Genomic DNA, 18,831 nt, shown 5'->3' on the forward strand with positions numbered 1-18,831 from the left:
CCCCGCCATTGGAGGAGATTCTTAGGATCAGCTCTGGCACTGAGTCTTCTATCTGGCACATAAGTTATATCTCTTTATCCTGTAATTTGTACAAAAAACAGTTCAGGCTTATCCAGAATTGTTGCACTGTAATCTAATTTCCACCAAGATAATGCATAAAATTTTAAATGAAAAGTTTAGGGATCAATGCATTTAAAATTCATTTTTTATTTTCAGTTCTAGATAGTGCATGGGACATCCATGAATCCATTATATTTTGCAGTGCAGTGATATTTTAATAAATATATTAAAGTTTTGATATGATATATATGTTTTTTAGTATAGGTGCTAATGTCAAAACTATTTTCTAAGCTTGTCTAACATTAACTTAAGGAAGTCCATTTTTTGCTGAAAATACCTGTTGGCTAAGGTGCAAAGTGAATTTTGGGCAGTTGTTTCTCAGGCTGCTATGTGTTAACCTAAAGCCATTCCTCAATTTACTTGAGCTCAGCGTACCATATCCTCTAAAGATGTATGTCTTACTGTGATGTGACCTGTACACTTCTCCATTTCCATTTTTTACACCAACACGTAAAATGTGTTTTTGTGATTATATATGTATATGTACACACACACACACACACACACACACACACATGCTCTTCTCCAAGACCAACAATTCTAAGTGGTAGGTGAATGATTTTAATCAGTTCAAACCCAATGTTAAAGGTATCATTGGGACAACAAATGTACAAATGTGCTTGACACAATGATGGAAGTATGGATTGCGATAAGTTGTACGAGCCCCCAACAAAATGACAGAAAAATAAAGTTATCAAAAATAATAAAGTTATCATTGAACATATAAAGGTATTTATATATTGCCTTAGAAAGGACACAAGGAGCGCTGGTGGTGCTGTGAGTTAAGTGTTGGGCTGTTAACCACAGGCCGGCAGTTAAAATCCATAGACTACTGTGTAGGGAAAGATGAAGCTTTCTCCTCTCGTAAAGATCTAGCACCACGGGCTCAATAGAAAGTAAATATCTACAAAATAATGATGGCAACATATGTACAACTATGCTTGATACAACAGGATTGCTATAAGAGCTGTAAGGACCCCTAATAAAATGATCTTTTAATAATAATTTTTAAAAAGCTGCATAGTCTTGGAAAGCCTAAAGAGGTCCTTCATAGTGTTGCTATGAGTTGGAATCAATACAATGACAGTGGATTTTGGTTTAGAGTGGCTAAGTATACTGTGACTTAACTGACTGAGAGCCAGATATTCTGGTAATACAGAAATACTTCCTCTAGGTAACCATTAATCATCATTCTTTCATTATTAATGCTATTCTTCATACACTTTACACAGAATTAAACAGTTCAAATCTTGACCAACTTGGATCTTTTGAGTTCTGTCCAATGATAGCACTTTATAATTATGCAACATCTTCTCTGAAATGTCCACTGCTAACTAAGGGGCTAAATGGGCAGAAACAAAGGTAAGGTATTTAGTATACTGAAAACATTTTGCAAATTACACCTGAGTGTCTACAGGATTCCCTCCATACTCGGATGTCTATATTGTCGGCCAGTGAACAATTTAGCTTCTGTAAGATCTTGGGGAATGCTGTCGAGTTTGTGTGATACATCAGTTATAGACAAAGACCATTACAGGTAATTTGAAGAAAAGTTTCCTTTTGTGTTCAGTTTTGATCTTTTCCCCCCCCCAATAAACTTTTATAGGAATTTTTCAGAAATAAGCAATTTTTAAGTTTCACAATCCTTCTAATGCTTCTAATTTTCTAAGAGTTTGAGGTCTATACTTTCAACTTATTTATTATATCAGTAGTAAATCAGATTTAAGAAGTCCTTTAGACCCAAACAATCTACTTAGCACTATGTATATTAGTCAGTGGCTAACACAAACTACTTGGAAGTTCTTTCAAGTATTCCATACAATTATTAAAAAACACCTCTGGGTCTCGGTTTATATTCTTATCTCTATCTGGAATGTTTTTTTTCCCATTTCTGCTTTTGCAAAATTATCTTAGGCCTAATCTCATCTCTTTAACCACCTCAGGTTGAAATGTTCAACTTTTTAAATGTGCTTCAAAGATTTGATTGATACTAGTAGTTTAACACTTACCATGGTTTGTTACATTGATCTCTTCCACTAAAAGGAAATTCCTTAAAAGTAAAAACATTTTCATCTAACTAACATCCCTAGAACTTTTCGCAGTCTCTGGTACATACAGCAGAGAGGCTTAGCAAATGTTACAGTCAATGGAAGGTCTGACAAGTAAACGCCTCTTGACCATGTGCTATTTCGTGGCTCCCCTGGTGCACAGCTCTACCTCCACACAGGGAATTGCCACGAGTCAGGATTAACACGAAAGCATTTGCTCCTCTCCCCACGCCCGAGTCTTGATTAGTTGGATGACTATTCCTGGTGACAAGTGAATTTGAAAGGGTTTTCTTGAAGTATGATGTGACTTTCAGGCCAATACTACTGGCAAGTCACATCTATTTAATGAGATTTACAGAGGTTTCACAAACCACTCCTAAATTTCTGTTTGCAACATAAACTTGGGGAAGGTCTAGGAATTGTCGATGTATTTGGAACGTCAGTGTTTAAGCAAAAAGAAAGAATCGCCTACTCATAGGGCTGGTAAATGCTTGTGGGGCATGTCTGTGAGACAGAGAAGCAATAAACGGATATCAACAGATCCAGATTCTTTAAGTGCTTTACATTAAGAAGTGGCCATTTCTTTAGTTCTTTTTCAGGAGAAACATCCTTTCATCTCTTTGATAATATTCTGTTTAATCCCCTTTTCAGTTTTCTACTAACTTTTACGTGTGGAATTAGATGGTGAAAGTCCATGAACTGAAATTGATGCTAACTCTAAAGGTCCTATGAGTCTCACCTGTTCACCAGCTTGGGATTCCCCAATGATGAAACGGTCTCCTGGGCCATCAGCAGCTGTGGGGTGAACACAATCCAAGAACAAACATTGGTGTGGATCAAAACCAAAAACAAGAACCAGTAACAGAAGTCTAAAATTTGACTCAAATTATGTGGTAATGCTTCAGAAACATTGGTCTCACGTTATACTGAAGTTTCCAATATTTATTTGGATTATTGCCCCTTTTTCAAGAAAACAAAAGAAAAATTCATTGCTTTATGGTAATTAAAAACTTTTGTACTAAAGCTCAAAACTCAGGATAAAACAGAAAGTTAAAAAACAAACCAACACACAAGTCAATGGAGATGGGCCTCTGTCACGTCTTAATGTTCACATTTGCACATTCCTACTAAAAAGCGTATAAATACCGTCTTATCTAAGTGTGTGTGCATGAGACATGCAAGTGGGCATACATATGGATATTTCACTAGCTATACATATGAATTTTACTATAGAAATTTAACTGCTTCATACTCTTCTTTACCACTCAACGTGTCTTCCTAAGAACCCAGAGATGAAGGAAGAACAGATGCACCCTTCTTCATTTGAGAGTTGAAGAAAATGAGTTCCAGAATGCAGGAATTCCGGTACAAAAGGTTAAATGCCCTGAACAAGTCCTGTTTGTGGTACAAGTAGAGTAAAATCCTAGCAAAAGTATCTTAAACATTATTTTTACTCTTACAATAGATCACAATACTATTTTTGAGTCAGAAGTAAAGTATCATATTTTCCATAGGCTAATTATTTATTGTGAAATTAGAAGAAACATCTTTAGAATGAGTCTGGAAAATGCTTTTTACCAAATATTTCTCTTCTTGTAACACAGCAGAATAACAGCTATCTAGTAACTAGCAACAATATACTAGACAGCAAACTAGCTATATAGTAACAAGTAATGCAAACACTCTTGGCTGCTAAAGGCAAGTTTGAAGGTTTGAGTTCACTCAGAGGAATCTCAGAATTAAGACCCAATTATCTAGTTCTGGGAAAACAAAATAACAACAAAATCCGCCACGGACAACCTGTGGAGCACGGTTCACTTTGACATGTGTGGGGTTGCCAAGAGTCTGAATTGACTTGATGGCAGCTGTTTTTGCTTTCCATAGTAGTGGCTGGAAGGAAAAAATATTCTAGTGATAAATGAGTTCAAAGGGGTTTTCCTGAGGTCTGACTGGGCTTCACACCAACACTACTGGCAATGCATCGGTGAGTTTTATTTGTATGATCATTAACATTACTTCTCTATCATCAGCAAATGGTATGGATTTGAGTATAGAGCCCCATTTGTAGGAATATTTTAATCATATTTACAATTATACTGATACCTTATAAAAAATACTTTCCTCCTTTTAAAATGATAAGGGAAATTAATGGTTTTTTATGTGAATGTGGGCCGAGTTGTGGGTTTTCTAAAGGTTTATTTACAATACAGGTTTGTTTGTTTTTCTAAACACAGTTGACCTTTGAATACTCTAATCTGGAAAGGGACAGGAATTAACAGTGAATCCCTTCTATGTACTGTATGTTGTACTTTATGCTTTCCAAACATGATCTCAGTTAAAAAACTTGTGACATTCTTGTGTGTTGTAGAACACTATTGTCTATTCGCTGTCCATGTGTTAAAACCTGTACAATTTTCCTTCAAGAGTTTTACTATGGAGTCAAACTTCTAAATATAGCTCTTCTACCCAAGTCTCTAACTCCCACCAAAGAACTGGGTGGGTCTAAGCCAACAGGGCATGTGTAACAGCAGTTGAGGAGACTGGTCAGTTTCATTACCATTCTCGCCTGGCTATAAGGATGAGCCATCTCTGAAGCAGAGGATAGAAACCCCAAGGGCCTTGGGCAAGCATGTTCAAGACCTTGGTCTGACATGGCAGAGGCCACCAACATCAGCTGCATATAGAGATTCAAGAGCAGAGATGGGTACCTTCTTCTCCTCACCTGGGATTGATTATGGAATTGTGGGACTAAGTAGACAAAAAGTGTGTGTATGTGTGTGAGAGAAGATAACAGAAATCAGTGTGCGTGCGTGTGTGCGTACTCTCCATAGGAAAACAGTATATGCAAAAGTATCTGTCTTTCTTCTACAAAGGGGCTTCAAAAAGAGTGTGGAAAATGGAATGCAAAGATAATCTTATTTTATCAAAATGTTTGGAAGCTTCCTCATATCTTATATTCGAGTTAATTCTCAACTTTTAGCTCAGTGGTTCTCTGAGAGTACCAAGATGAATCACGTTTCAGCTTCTAAGACATTTGCTTCTTCCATTGTTTGCAGTTTCCTTCCTTTGTGCCTACCCTTTGGTTACAGACTTGTTAGTTTTTATACATATGACTCAGCTTCAGTGTCATCTTCTCTAGGAAGTCATATCTGGACCCAAGCAACTCAAGAGTCATGTATTTCTTCTTTTATTTCCCCAGTGTATCCTGAAATAACTCCACTAATAACTTCCTGTGTTTGCAGTGATTTGCTTACTTGTCTTGTGGGATTTTTTTTTTAACCATTGGCCATATAATAGGAATATTCAATATGTTAAGTGTTTGGGAGATTTAGTAAATGGATGAGTGTGGATAATCAGACTTAAAAAAATAAAGACGCAGACATAAATTAATAATTCCCCCTCTTATTTCTCTAATACAGAATGCTAGATTTTAAGTACCTTCTATTTTCTGTTGACCAATATATAGCTTTTCTTTCAAAGTTTGTGTCAACATTTTAAGAATGTTTACAATAAGGTCTCTAATTCTGTACAACTCTATTTTGTCTAGCATAATGCCTAATTCATAGTTGATGCTCAACACATATTTTATAAAGAATGAATAAATAGTTTGGAAATTTGCTTAGATGGGAAGCCTGCAAACTGACTTGTACTTACTGGTATTATGCTTTCTAAGTTACATATTTATCTTTTTTAACCACAGTGTGACCTTCTTCAAGAAGGAAACAAATCCTTCCTTTCCTTTGAAACCCTCTGTTCTTGCTCATTCATAAATGTACATGGAGACTTAAAATGTTTCAGTCAGTCATGTCCCTGAATTATGAGGGCAGTATAGTTACAGGCTGGTAGAGAGTCTCGGGGAAGTCATTATCTAACTGTATCTTACATGATTCTAAGAAGCAAAGTGTCTGCTAAGTTATCAGAGAAGATGCTCAGGCAAAGAATATGTATTCCCTTGAACTATGTTTCCACTTTACCCTTAACCTTGCCATCTGTTAATTGTACGTAGCATTTGTAACTTTAAGTCTCTTAAAATACTTTCTATCTATGTTTCTGGTCTCATAAGGAAAGTTCAGTTACTTAAGAACATATATACCAATGCTTCTCAAATTTTAAGGGGCATACAAATCATCTGGATATCTTGTTGAAGTACAGATTCTGATTCAGCAGGTCTGAAATAGGACCTGAGACTTAACATTTCTCACAAGTTGATGCTGTTGGTCCCTGGTCTAACTTCTTTAGTACCAAACCACTTTAAAATCTATTAAAATATTATACTAAACATAAACAAATCCAAACTAAAAGGAAACTTAAATGAATAAAAATATTAGTGAACTCAGCCTGTGTGATCACGTGGTCCCGAAGGGATCAGTTATCAGGCATCAAAGAACAAAAATATCTTATCATTGGCTGTACACCTCCATGATACGATCGCCAAAGACAAATGGGTACATAAGCAAATGTGGCGAAGAAAGCTGATGGTGCCCGGCTATCAAAAGAGATAGTGTCTGGGGTCTTAAAGGCTTGAAGGTGAACAAGCGGCCATCTAGCTCAGAAGCAACAAAGCCCACATGGAAGAAGCACACCAGCCTGTGTGCTCATGAGGTGCCAAAGGGATCAGGGATAAGGCATCATAAAAAAAAAATCTTACCATAGTGAATGAAGGGGGAAGTGCAGAGTGGAGACCCAAAGCCCATTGTAGGCCACTGGAGATCCCCTCACAGAGGGGTTAAGGGGAGGAGACGAGTCAGTCAGGGTGCGATGTAGCACCGATGAAGAATACAGCTTACCCTCAGATCCTAAATGCTTCCTCCCCCGCAACTACCATGATCCGAATTCTACCTTGCAAGTCTGGCTAGAGCAGAGGATATACACTGGTACAGATAGGAACTGGAAGCACAGGGAATCCAGGGCAGATGATACCTTCAGGACCAGGGGTGTGAGGGGCGATACCGGGAGAGTAGAGGGTGAGTGGGTTGGAAAGGGGGAACCGATTACAGGGATCTCCATGTGACCTCCTCCCTGGGGGATGGACAACAGAAAAGTGGGTGAAGGGAGATGCCAGATAGGGCAAGATATGACAAAATAATAATCTATAAATTATCAAGGGCTCATGAGGGAGGGGGGAGCGGGGAGAGAGGGGAAAAAAAAGAGGACCTGATGCAAAGGGCATAAGTGGTGAGCAAATGCTTTGAAAATGATTAGAGCAAAGAATGTACAGATGTGCTTTATGCAATTGATGCATGTATATGTATGGATTGTGATAGGAGTTGAATGAGCCCCTAAAAATGTTAAAAAAATATTAGTGAACTATCACAGGAGATCTGATTTTATATCTTTTACACTCATTATTTATATACAGACATGAGTATTATGATCAATCTACCTAACTTGCTGATATCTATTTAAAACTATCTATAAAAAAGACACCAAAAAAGCTGGATTTTCAAGATGAATTCTCTAAGTTTGGGTGGGAATGGCAGGAGGTAGCATCATATGAAACTACATCCTGAAAATAATTCAAGAAAGTCACAATATGCCACTAAAAATGATCGGAAGAGTCCAAGGATTTTTGTAAAAATTTTAATAAAATTCAAAAGTTTTATAAAATCTCCCATATCACCTCCCTAATTTTGACCTATTTACTAGTGAGCTTTCCTATCTGCTTTGAAACTGTAGAATTTAATTCAAAGGAAGGGATAAAACCAATATAAACTATAATGTAACAGTATTATAACTGTTTAATGTTAGACTCTGAAGCAGCTCCTATATCCTCCCTTTTTGTAATGCAGAGAACACAGTGGGTATTTCGTTCACTTGTTTATTTGAAGAGTTCTGGAATACAGTTTGATATAAATTGTTAAAATTGGATGACTATTCATTATGGCAATTGTGGTAATAATTTCTAAGAATTAATATCAAACTAGTCCCAAAGAGCTGGAGATTTGAAAAGCTCCAAAAGTTAAACTCTTGCCAGATGAGTCTGCTCCACTTCCCCTACTCCTTCCTCGAGTATATCCCCTCATGTCCGGGTTCTGTTAATCACTGCAGTGTCCCAGAGAACTCACAGCATTGCGAGGGAATGTCTCACGTGCTGGTGGATGCAGTTCAGTCCAGAGTTGAAAGTTCACACAGGGGTAAGCCAAAGGCTAGGACCAGAGTAAGCACTCCATGCCTGGCTCTTCCCAGTGATGAGCTCACACCCTTTGCTTTTTCAGTAGATTCATTTTATAGTCAGCAGGATGACACTGCAGTAAACATTGTTGACAATAAGTCACTGGCAAATCCTATCAGTATCTTCCCAGACCTTCTTACAAGACCCATGCAGGGAAAGATCATTTGGTGGGAGTTACATGGTACAATCAAATTTCACTCAAATATAATAATCTATTCTCCATCCCTAGACTGTATCTTATTTATGCATGCATGACATGACAAGGGGTCTCTGACAAGATGTTTCCATTAGGCGATGGCCTTCTTATCTTAGTCATCCAGAATTTTTCCCCAGGCCACTTCAGAAACAGTTTTCTTTCTCCTCTCAGCTATAGCATTTAATTCTTTACATCCATTATAAGTAACTAACCAAGATAATCATTAAATAAAGTGTGTGATTCACACCTTCTCCTTCCTGTTTGTTACCAGATAATGCCACCCAATGGGACTATAGCTATAGGCGTATGAAATCCAGAATTATAATGTAGCAATAAGGGATGATAGCTGGAAGAACCATATTGAGTATAACTCGGAAGTGTTTTCTAAATTCTTATAAAAATACTTTTAATAGAAAATTATCATTCTCCCATAGGGCCCCACCATGAGACATGATGTCTTGCACTATGGGGGACAACACTGGAGACACAGTGTAGGAATTGTGCCCAATCTAACTCCAACACACCAGGAAGAAACACTAAGGGCGTGCAAAAGAGCAGCAAGGCAAGCAAAAAATGAAGTCCCCGGGGAATACCAAAAATAGACCTTGGGGCCAGGGCATGGCACCCCATCAGACCTGACATGAAAACACCCCTAAAGGTCAACAAACAGATCTGGAACTATTTATAGGCTTTTTTTTTTTTTTTTTTTGCTGTTTTGTTTTCTTTTGCTCTCCCTTGGTTTTGTGATTATTGTCTCTGAATGTCTATCTAGATAAGATAGGTGGGATAAACAATCCTGAGGAGAAAACAGTGGGACTGATGATTCCTGATGGGAGAGGGGGAGATGGGGGAAAGGAAGGGGGTTGTTAACCAACCCAGAGGCAAGGGAACAAGTGATCTAAAATCAATGGCGAGGAGGGCATAGGATGCGTAGTGGGGTTTGATCAAGGGCAATGTAGCCAAGGTTACTAAAACCCGAATGAAGGCTAAACGTGATAGTGGGATAAGAGGAAAGTAAAAAAATAGAGAAAAGAACTAGAAAGCAAAGGACATTTATAGAAGTCTAAACAAAGGTATATACATATGTAAATATAATGATAGGGAACTAGATCTATATACATATATTTATAGGTTTGGAATTAAGGTAGCAGGCAAACATTAGACCTCTACTCAAGTACTCCCTCAATGCATGAACACTTTGTTTCAATAACCCAGCATTCATGGGATAATCACCTACCCTACAAGATTGCTGAAGACAAAATGGGTGCATAAGCAAATGTGGTGAAGAAAGCTGATGGTGCCCGGCTATCAAAAGATATAGCGTCTGAGGTCTTAAAGGCTTGAAGATAAACAAGCAGCCATCTAGGTCAGAAGCAACAAAGTTCACATGGAGGAAGCACATCAGCCTGTGTGATCATGAGGTGTTGATGGGATTAGGTATCAAGGCATACAAAACAAAATCTAAACAAAAATCATATCAATTTGAATGGGGGGGGGGAGGTGCAGAGTGGATACCCAAAGGCCATCTGTAGGCAATTGGATGTCCCTTTACAGAAGGGCACAAGGAAGAGATGAGCCAGTCAGGGTGCAGTATAGCACTGATGAACCATACAACTTTCCTCTAGTTCTTTAATGCTTCCTCCTCACCACTATCATGACCCCAATTCTTCCTTACAAATCCGGTAGATCAGAGCATGTAGACTGGTACATATAGATAAGAGCTGGAAACAAAGGGAATCCAGGACAGATAAACCCCTCAGGAGTGACAATGAGAATAGAGATACCAAGAGAGTAAGGGTAAGGTGGGGGTTGAAAGAGGAACCGATCACCATGGTTTACATATAACCCCATCCCAGGGAAACGGACAACAGAAAAGTGGATAAAGGGAGACATCGGTTAGTATAAGACATAAAAAAAAAGTATAAATTATCAAGTGTTCATGAGGGAGGGAGGGGGGGGGAAGGGGGAAAAATGAGCTGATACCAAGGACTCAAGTAGAAAGACAATGTTTTGAAAATGTGCTTGAAACAATGGCTGTATGTATGGACTGTGATAAGAGCTGTACACTCCCCCAAAAATGATTTAAAGAAAGAAAATTATCATCCTCAAACTATCTGCCTTAGAACTGTGCTTCAGTTTCCAGTCATGCCTCTTCAACCTCATTCAAGCCTCTTGAAACGCTTTAAGACTATTCATTTATTTTTCAATAATGAACAACCTCACCCTTTTCATGCTAGAGCAGAATAAACGGATGCCTGTTGACATAACATGACATTCAGAAGGTCTTACTGAATATCTTGACAGAGCAACAGGGCAGAGGAATCAAGAATCCATCAGAGATTCTTGATGATAGGCACAGGCACATAGTATTTATGCATATACTAAGACTTACTCATAGGAAGAGGTCCATGGGACAAGACTCGGACATGAATTAGTATTTGGCTCTACTTATGCTGAAAGACTCCATCAAATGAGTTGTTTGGGATTTTAAATATTCTGTCATTTCTTGTGACAAACAGGAAAGTGGGAGTAGGAAAGATGAGTATAAAGGTATTTTATATTTTGCCTGTGTTTCCAAGAAGCCCTATTGGAGCTGCGTGTTCAGCTTGGTTAGCTAACCACAAGGTTAGAGGTTCAAACCTACCAGGTGTTCCACAGTAGCAAGGGCAAGCTATTTGTTCCTGAAAAGACTTACAATCTCAGAAACTCTATGGAACAGTTCCAGTCTGTCCCATAGGGCTGCTATACATTTGAATACTGAATGGCAGCGAGTTTGGTTTCGTACCTTATCTTTCAGGGGTAAATGCTCACTTACTTTAAAGTGGAAGAAAAGTAACCCAACCATGGGAAGATGTTGTTTATGTCTCCACAGGAAAGGGAGAGAGACATTAGACCTCAACCTGGTGTGCCAAGACCAGACGGCAAAATACCAGCATGAAGCAGTGAATTAAAAGAGGTCTGTGGGGCTGGCCCCAATCCCAGCTATGGGAACTCCCTCCCAAGAAGAATGCACTACAGAATGCACTGAAGATACAGTTCAGGGAGAGGGCAGGTCTGCTCAGAACACAGGGGAGCAAACCAAGAGAGAGAGAGAGAGAGAGAGAGAGAGAGAGAGAGAGAGAGAGAGAGAGAGAGAGAACGAACTGTATCCTAACCTACCCCACCAATCCCTAAGGATGATATTCGTGCTCGAAACTGCCAACGCACAGAGAGAACCATAGGGTCAGCCCCACCACGAGACACGGCGCCCCCTCATTGACCCATAGTGCTACGAGGGACAACACTGGAGAAACAATGCAGGAATTGTGCCTTGTCTGAACCTCCCCCCACCCCTCACCCACTGGAGCAAACCACAAAGGGAGTGTAACAGAGCAGCAAGGGGAGCAAAGCAATGAAGTCCTTGAGGAATACCAAAAATAGACTTTGGGGGCAAGGCTTGGCATCTAATCAGACTTGACAGAAAAACATTCATAAAGGTCAACAGACAGATCTGGAACTATTTATCGGTTTCCCCGCCCTCCCCTGTCCCATGTCTAGCTATATAAGATAGACAGGATAAACAATCCCAAGGAAAAAATGGAACCGATGGTTCTGGGCAGGGGGCAGGATATGGGAGAGGGGAAGGTGGGAAAAATGAGAGGGTTAGCCCACAAACCCAGTGACAAGGGGACAAGTGATCTAAAAATTAATGGCGAAAAGGGTGTAGAATGTCTGGTGGGGTATGATCAAGGGTAATGTAGCTGAGAGGAAACACTGAAAGCCAAAGGAAGGTGGATATGATAGTGGGACAAGAGGAAAGTAAAAGGAAATAGTGGAAAGAACTAGGAGGCAAAGGACACTTATAGAGGTTAAATACAGGCACATACATTATAAAAATAGATTTATATATAACAATAGGGATATAGGTCAATGTACATATATTGATAGGTTAAGTATTAAGGTAGCAGATGGACACTGGGCCTCTTGGCCTCTACTCAAGTACTCCCTCAACACATGAACACCTTGTTCCAATAACCCAGCTTTCTGTTATGCTCACCTTCCCTACAACATTGCTGAAGACATAAGCAAATGTGGTGAAAAAAGCTGATGGTGCCTGGCTATCAAAAGATATAGTGTCTGGGGTCTTAAAGGCTTGAAGATAAACAAGTGGCCATCTAGCTGGGAAGCAACAAAGCCCACTTGGAAGAAGCACACCAGCCTGTGTGATCACAAGGTGTTGAAGGGATCAGGTATCAAAGGACAAAAAATCATATTGTGAATGAGGGGGCGTGTGGAGTGGGGGCCCAAAGCCCATCTGTAGGCAGCTGGACATCCCCTTACAGAAGGGTCACAGGAAGGGATAAGCCAGCCAGGGTGAAGTATAGTAATGTCAAAACATACAACATTCCTCTAGTTCTTTAAGCTCCACACCCCCACCCCCACCTCCACCCCCACCCCCTGCGCCCAACTATCATGACCCCAGTTCTATCTTACAAATCCAGCTAGACCAGAGCATGTACACTGGCATAGATAAGAACTCCTGACATTCGAAATCAAGGACAGATAAACCCCTCAGGAACAATAATGGGAGTAGCAACACCAAGATGGTAGGGGGAAGCTGGGGGGAGAAAAGGGGAACTGATTGCAATAATCAACATATTAACCACCACCCCCGCCCCCCCCCTAGGGTGATGAAAAACAGAAACATGAGTGAAGGGAGACAACGGACAGTGTAAGATATGAAAACAATAATAATTTATTAAGTGTTCATGAGGGTGGGAGGAGGGGGTGGGAGGAAAAAATGAGATGGTAACAAGGGCTCAAGTAGAAAGAAAGTATTTTGAAAAGGATGATGGAAGCATATGTACAAATGTGCTTGATACAATGAATGTTTATGGATTGTTATAAGAGATATAAAAGCCCCCAATAAAATTATCTATTAAAAAAAAAAGTTGGAGAACCAGCTCTGGCCAAAGATGATGCAATGAAGAAATCAGCAACCCTGGAACCTTACTTTTGATAATGAAAAGGAACTAGCTTGCCTACATCAGAAAAGTTGCGGAATGTTTACCTGGGATTTTAGAATTCAATGTAACCAAAGGCACAACAAAATGTTAATTTTGTTGACAGTCTTAGGCAATGAGATAATGTTTTTTTAATGTAATTAAAAAATGTTCTTTTTGATTTTCTGCATTTCCATAAGCATATATGTTTGTGGAAAAATTCCATTATCTTTTAGTTACATGTTTCCATGAATTTTTTGAAGGCTCCTTCTATCAGGCTGTAAAAAAAAATTAAATTGAATTTATACAAATGGCAAAGATTTCATTTGGCATATATCCTTATAAGATTTGTATTTTATACATGATTCTCTACTGAATTCCTGGTTTCTTCAAAATCTCCCTCTTTTTCAAATGATTCCAAAATAAGTTCTGAAGGAATAAGCCTTTGTAATTGAACTTTAGCAGGATTGTTGAACTTGGGATTCTGAACTATTTTTGCCTTTATTAACAATGAGATTTTGAGGCAATGGCAGCCCACCTCTCTATAAGAAGGTGTAAAAGCACAAAGAAGGTGATAAGCTTGTTCAGTATGGGGAAGTACATCTTCACAAACATAAAAAAAGTGTCTTAATTCTAATTTGTAATATGCAATGCCCTCTCCTTTTATTTCTCAAATTCACACCTTCTGAATGCAGTTTTAGGTTTATTAGGTGCAGGTTTTCCTGTTATGACACCCCTGGATTTCTGCTTTCTTCTAAAAGATACATTCTTCCTTAGTCCCTCTTTTTCTCTTCTTTAACTGTTCCTATGTATGTTTGCTTTTTTAGTCACTTTATTACTAAATTAAGGAAGTGGTCCTCCAACTAGTTTGGAGTTTTATCCCCCAGTGTCTGAAAGATACTAGCTAACCCTTTGTGATCCACCGCAAGTTAGCAACCTCTTTACGACACCTAGAGTCTAGGTCCTAGGGCCAGCAATGTCCACCTAAGGCAAAGGCAGAGGATATGAAAAAGGGGGAGAATGATTGGAATGGGGAGAAATGAAGGGAGTCAAGGAAGAGAGAGGTGGCCAGGAGGTACAGGAGAAGTAGAGAGCGGCAGAGCCTGTGCCATTGCCAAAGTATGCTCTTTATCCGAACATGCTTGGGGAGGTGGTGTGACACAGAAGAGACTAATGAGCGCTCTTATCCGCAAAGGAATGAAAGCCATCCTAACATGAGCATGGCCAAAAGACCGTCTAGGGGCCATGGAATGTCTTCCTGAATTACTTACAAGGGTGGAAAGACATAGTTTGAAAATTCAGCATAGTTATAATGTTAACGCATATGCTAAGTCCATGCCTGTGCCCACTGATGAGTTTAGCTGCCTCAGTTATATTGATACAGAGCAGTGGTTCTCAATCTTCTTAATGCCGTGACCCTTTAATACAATCTTGTTGCTATTTCATAACTGTGATTTTGCTACTGCTATGAATCAGGTGACCCCTGTGCAAGGGTTGTTTGATCCCCAAAGAGGTCACAACCCATAGGCTGAGGACTGCTGATACAGAGGCACACCAGCCATTCCTTCTTTGAGATGTAACCACATACCCCATGCTCATCTGCTGTATATCTCAGAGAACCAGCAGGGCTTCACAAGAAAGAAAGAATATGAAGCTACAGCACGGGAGATAATCTCTTTATGCAATGTGATGTCATTTGGGATGTCAATGGGATATTTTTTTGTGTTTGTAAAATAAATAAAAACACAACAACTTCAAAACAAACAGGTAAGACACTATATGTCAATTTTACATAAAGCTTTTTGGGGTAGATTCCACACTAGTAGAAAGGTTCTATTATGGTTCATGTGGGCTTATTGTTCTTTTTGGTGACAAGAAAAGCTCAGAGCAGTAGTTTCTTTTTATTGAGCTGTTGCTACCTTAAGCAAAATCAGAGAACCACATTCCATTAGAGAATAATTCAACCTTAAAGAACTCATTTTCTCACCACTCTGGGTTTTTATTAACAAGAACGTAAAAAGTATATTTTCTCATCACTTGGCATTTCATTTGCTGTAGTTTTACTCTGGAAGTAAGAAATCTTTATCATTAATAACATTCTTATATATGGCTAAAAATTGTAAGATCAAAATAGAACTTAGTGAAAAGTAAATAAGAAAAAAATAAGACTAAGAAATGAGAAGTCATTGAGGCTAGCAGAAGAATAAAACCATTTTCCTACACAATATTAACTATAATAAATAGTGCAGAAGGAATACATTTGGAGAAAAAACAAAGTAGACCTTGGAGATTGATTATGCTTTAGCTTTGCTAATTTCAAGAGTACTCTAAACTAGTGACATTGAGTTCTTACTTGAATGAAGTTCATCCAAGACAATGTTCCTAAGAAATAATGTTAATGGAATTAAAATAAAGTAACTCCCTCTACCATTTAATTTACCCAAAATGTGAGAGTAGTAATTCAGATGTCATCTTTTTTCAGAGATGGTCTAAGCAACTATGTTAGTATTATTAATATATAATATAAATAAGCTATTATTTTAAACAAGGAGCTCTAGTGGCTCAGTGGACTAAGCATTGGGACGCCAACCCTCAAGGTCAGTGGTTCAAATCACTAACCACTACTAAGGAGAAAAAGTAAGCTGTTTGCTCCCATAAATATATAGTCTCAGAAACCCTTTGAAGCTTTTCTGCTTCGTCCTATATAGTTTCTATGAGTCAGAATCAACTAATTGGCAAAGTGTTATTATTACATTTTTTTACTGTGCTGTCTTAATTTTAGTGCCAGATTATTTCACTGAAGCTTTCTAGGCCCTCATTTATTCATCAGAACTATTTGTTGGGTAACTAAACACAGAACTCAGTGCCATTGAGCTGATTCTGCTTTTAGTGACCTTATGAAAGGGAGCAGGACTAAGACTATCAAATCTTTCCTTAAGTAGACAGCCTCATTTTCCTCCCAAGGGGCAGCTGGTGGTTTTGAATTGCTGACCTTGTGGCTAGCAGCTCAATATGTAACCCACTTTGCCACCAGGGGTCCTTCACTTGCTGGGACACACACACACACACACACACACACACACACACACCACAACAAAACCCCATAACAAAACTATAACCAGTAATATAATCCATAGCTACCATTAGAGGAATTGACCTGCTTTTATAGTGTTTATACACTGGGAAATTTCTTAGACATATCTTTAACCATATCAGCCTAAGAAATTCAGTTGCATTTTTCACTTTAGATTCCAATAACAAAATTTAGGTGGACAAATGCTACTTTGAATTTTCTTTTTTCAGCTTTATAAAACCTCAGGAAACGCTGCAGGTTTGAGCTGCCAGAACTGCTAGGGCTGCAGAGCACTGATGGATGGCAGTGTCCTGGACATGGGAGGTCTCCCTCCTGCTGTCTTTGAGGAACTTCATTACAGGGGGTTGGGTTCAAGCAGGAGAACAGGTTATCCTGCTTTATCTCTGTCCTGGGAATCTTTTCTTACCTTCTTGGACTATATAAATGTTTTAAATTGGAAGGCGTTTGGAAACATTCCTAAAACAACCCTGCCTGGCATGTGTAGGGGCAGAAAATCCTTTCTGCAGAGTGTCTTCATTCAAGTCTTACATACCAAGGGACTTCCAAAAGTGCATGGGAAAATTCCATTGTCTTTTCATTTCACTTTCTTACAAAATTATTTGAAGCCCCCCTGTATTTATTCGTAGCAGGAATTGTTATGCAACTTGGTACTTCCACTAAAATGCTTTACTCAAGGTTGAATCAGAAAATATATAGATATATGAATGTGGTTATCTGTGAATGAAGTTGTTTTGACAATCACTGGGGGGACAGGGGCAACAGCCGCACCATCCCTGAGCTGAGTCCAAGATCTGAAACAGAAAATACAGCATGATCTGATAATACTCAAGAAAATAAAAGTATTTACCTCGGACAGCATAACCATCTTTTACTGACGCTGGAAAGGGGGGCAGGTTGTCTTTTGCATACACATCTTGAGCAAGGACTCGGCCCATTCCATCTGAAGGAAGAGAAGAGAAAAGGCAAGTGTGACTGTTGAGAGCAGTGCTGCGAGCCAACGGTACAAACACGATGGGCACGCGTGCTTGTCGGGCAGCTTGTAGTCAAGCCCAGCTAGCCCCCCCAGATTCTGGTCCCAAGTAATAGGAAAGAGAAGGAAGAGATGCACCCCGGTGTCTGAAATAACAAAGGAGATTCCGCCAATGTGTGAAGAGATCATCTTAATATGACTAGCTACATTGTTGTCGAAGAGATATTCAAGTATTTAAAAATACCTATGATAAATTGTTGATGTGTCAGTAATGCCTTAACAACTCAGTTCCATACCCATTGACCTTGTAGTTTCACTTCTAGAAATCTACCTTAAGAAAGTAGATAGATATTTATGCATATGTTTATTTTTGAGTTACTTATATTAGTTAAAAAGAAAAAAACAAAACCTCAAAAATATCCATAATGTAATAGTTAAAAATCAATTTGCCTTAAAGTATTATGTGGGCTAAAGTAATACTTATGAAAAAATTCATTAACACAGAAAAATCTTTGGACATGTTTAATACTGTTCTCAAAGCAGTGCCATTGAGTTGAGTATAACTTATATGGATCTGATCAGACAGAGTAGACTTGCTCTGTGGGTTTCTGAGGCTGTAAATCTTTACAGAAGCAGACAGCTTCATCTGTCTCTCACAGAGGGGCTGCTGGGTTTGAAGAACTCAATGCTTAACCTACTGTGCCACCAGGGCCCTTTGCCAGGCTTCAGAATGTGCAAATATGCCATGTGTATATTTGCCATATTATCAAAGCCATTTTAAGGTATATTGTGTACAGAAAAAGACAAGAAAAAATACATGAACACATAGAGCATTCACGATGTTGTGCACCCAACACCACCAGCTATTTCCATGTTTTTCATTTCCCCCACCAAAAACTTAGCACGTCTTAAGCAATAATTCTCCATTTTCCTCCTTTTCCAACCCTTAGTAACCACTAATAAACTGTGGTCTGTAAACATTTGCTTTTTCTAAGTATTTCCTACTCCATAGTCTAGGCATTTCATATGTCATGTTAGTGGGATAATATGGTATTTGCTCATCCGTGCTGTAGAATTACATCCTCACTTTCTTTATGGCTACCTGACATTCCATTGTATTGCTATACTACATCTTGTCTGCCGGTTCATGCTGCGGTTCTTTTCACGTTTGGGCTATTTTGGATAATGATGTCGTGAACAAAGGTGTCCACGTTTTTTTGTTCACCTGATTTTAAATCTCTTGCGTAGA

At 38.9% G+C, this 18,831-nt stretch overlaps 1 protein-coding gene across 10 annotated transcripts in view; it reads right to left on the bottom strand.

Annotated features, from left to right (window-relative positions):
• GPHN (gephyrin) overlaps nucleotides 1–18,831 on the bottom strand; it is a 634,470-nt gene that overhangs the window by 100,813 nt on the left and 514,826 nt on the right. For all 10 annotated transcript variants that reach the window (XM_075530856.1, XM_075530857.1, XM_075530855.1 and 7 more), the window contains 2 exons: nucleotides 17,460–17,552; nucleotides 2,908–2,963 (listed from right to left, as the gene is read on the bottom strand). In XM_075530856.1, the coding sequence (XP_075386971.1) occupies nucleotides 2,908–2,963; nucleotides 17,460–17,552 (149 nt within the window). The remainder of the gene's footprint in view (nucleotides 1–2,907; nucleotides 2,964–17,459; nucleotides 17,553–18,831) is intronic.

The sequence above is a fragment of the Tenrec ecaudatus genome, chromosome 14 (assembly GCF_050624435.1).
Source record: "Tenrec ecaudatus isolate mTenEca1 chromosome 14, mTenEca1.hap1, whole genome shotgun sequence".
Lineage (NCBI taxonomy): Eukaryota > Metazoa > Chordata > Mammalia > Afrosoricida > Tenrecidae > Tenrec > Tenrec ecaudatus.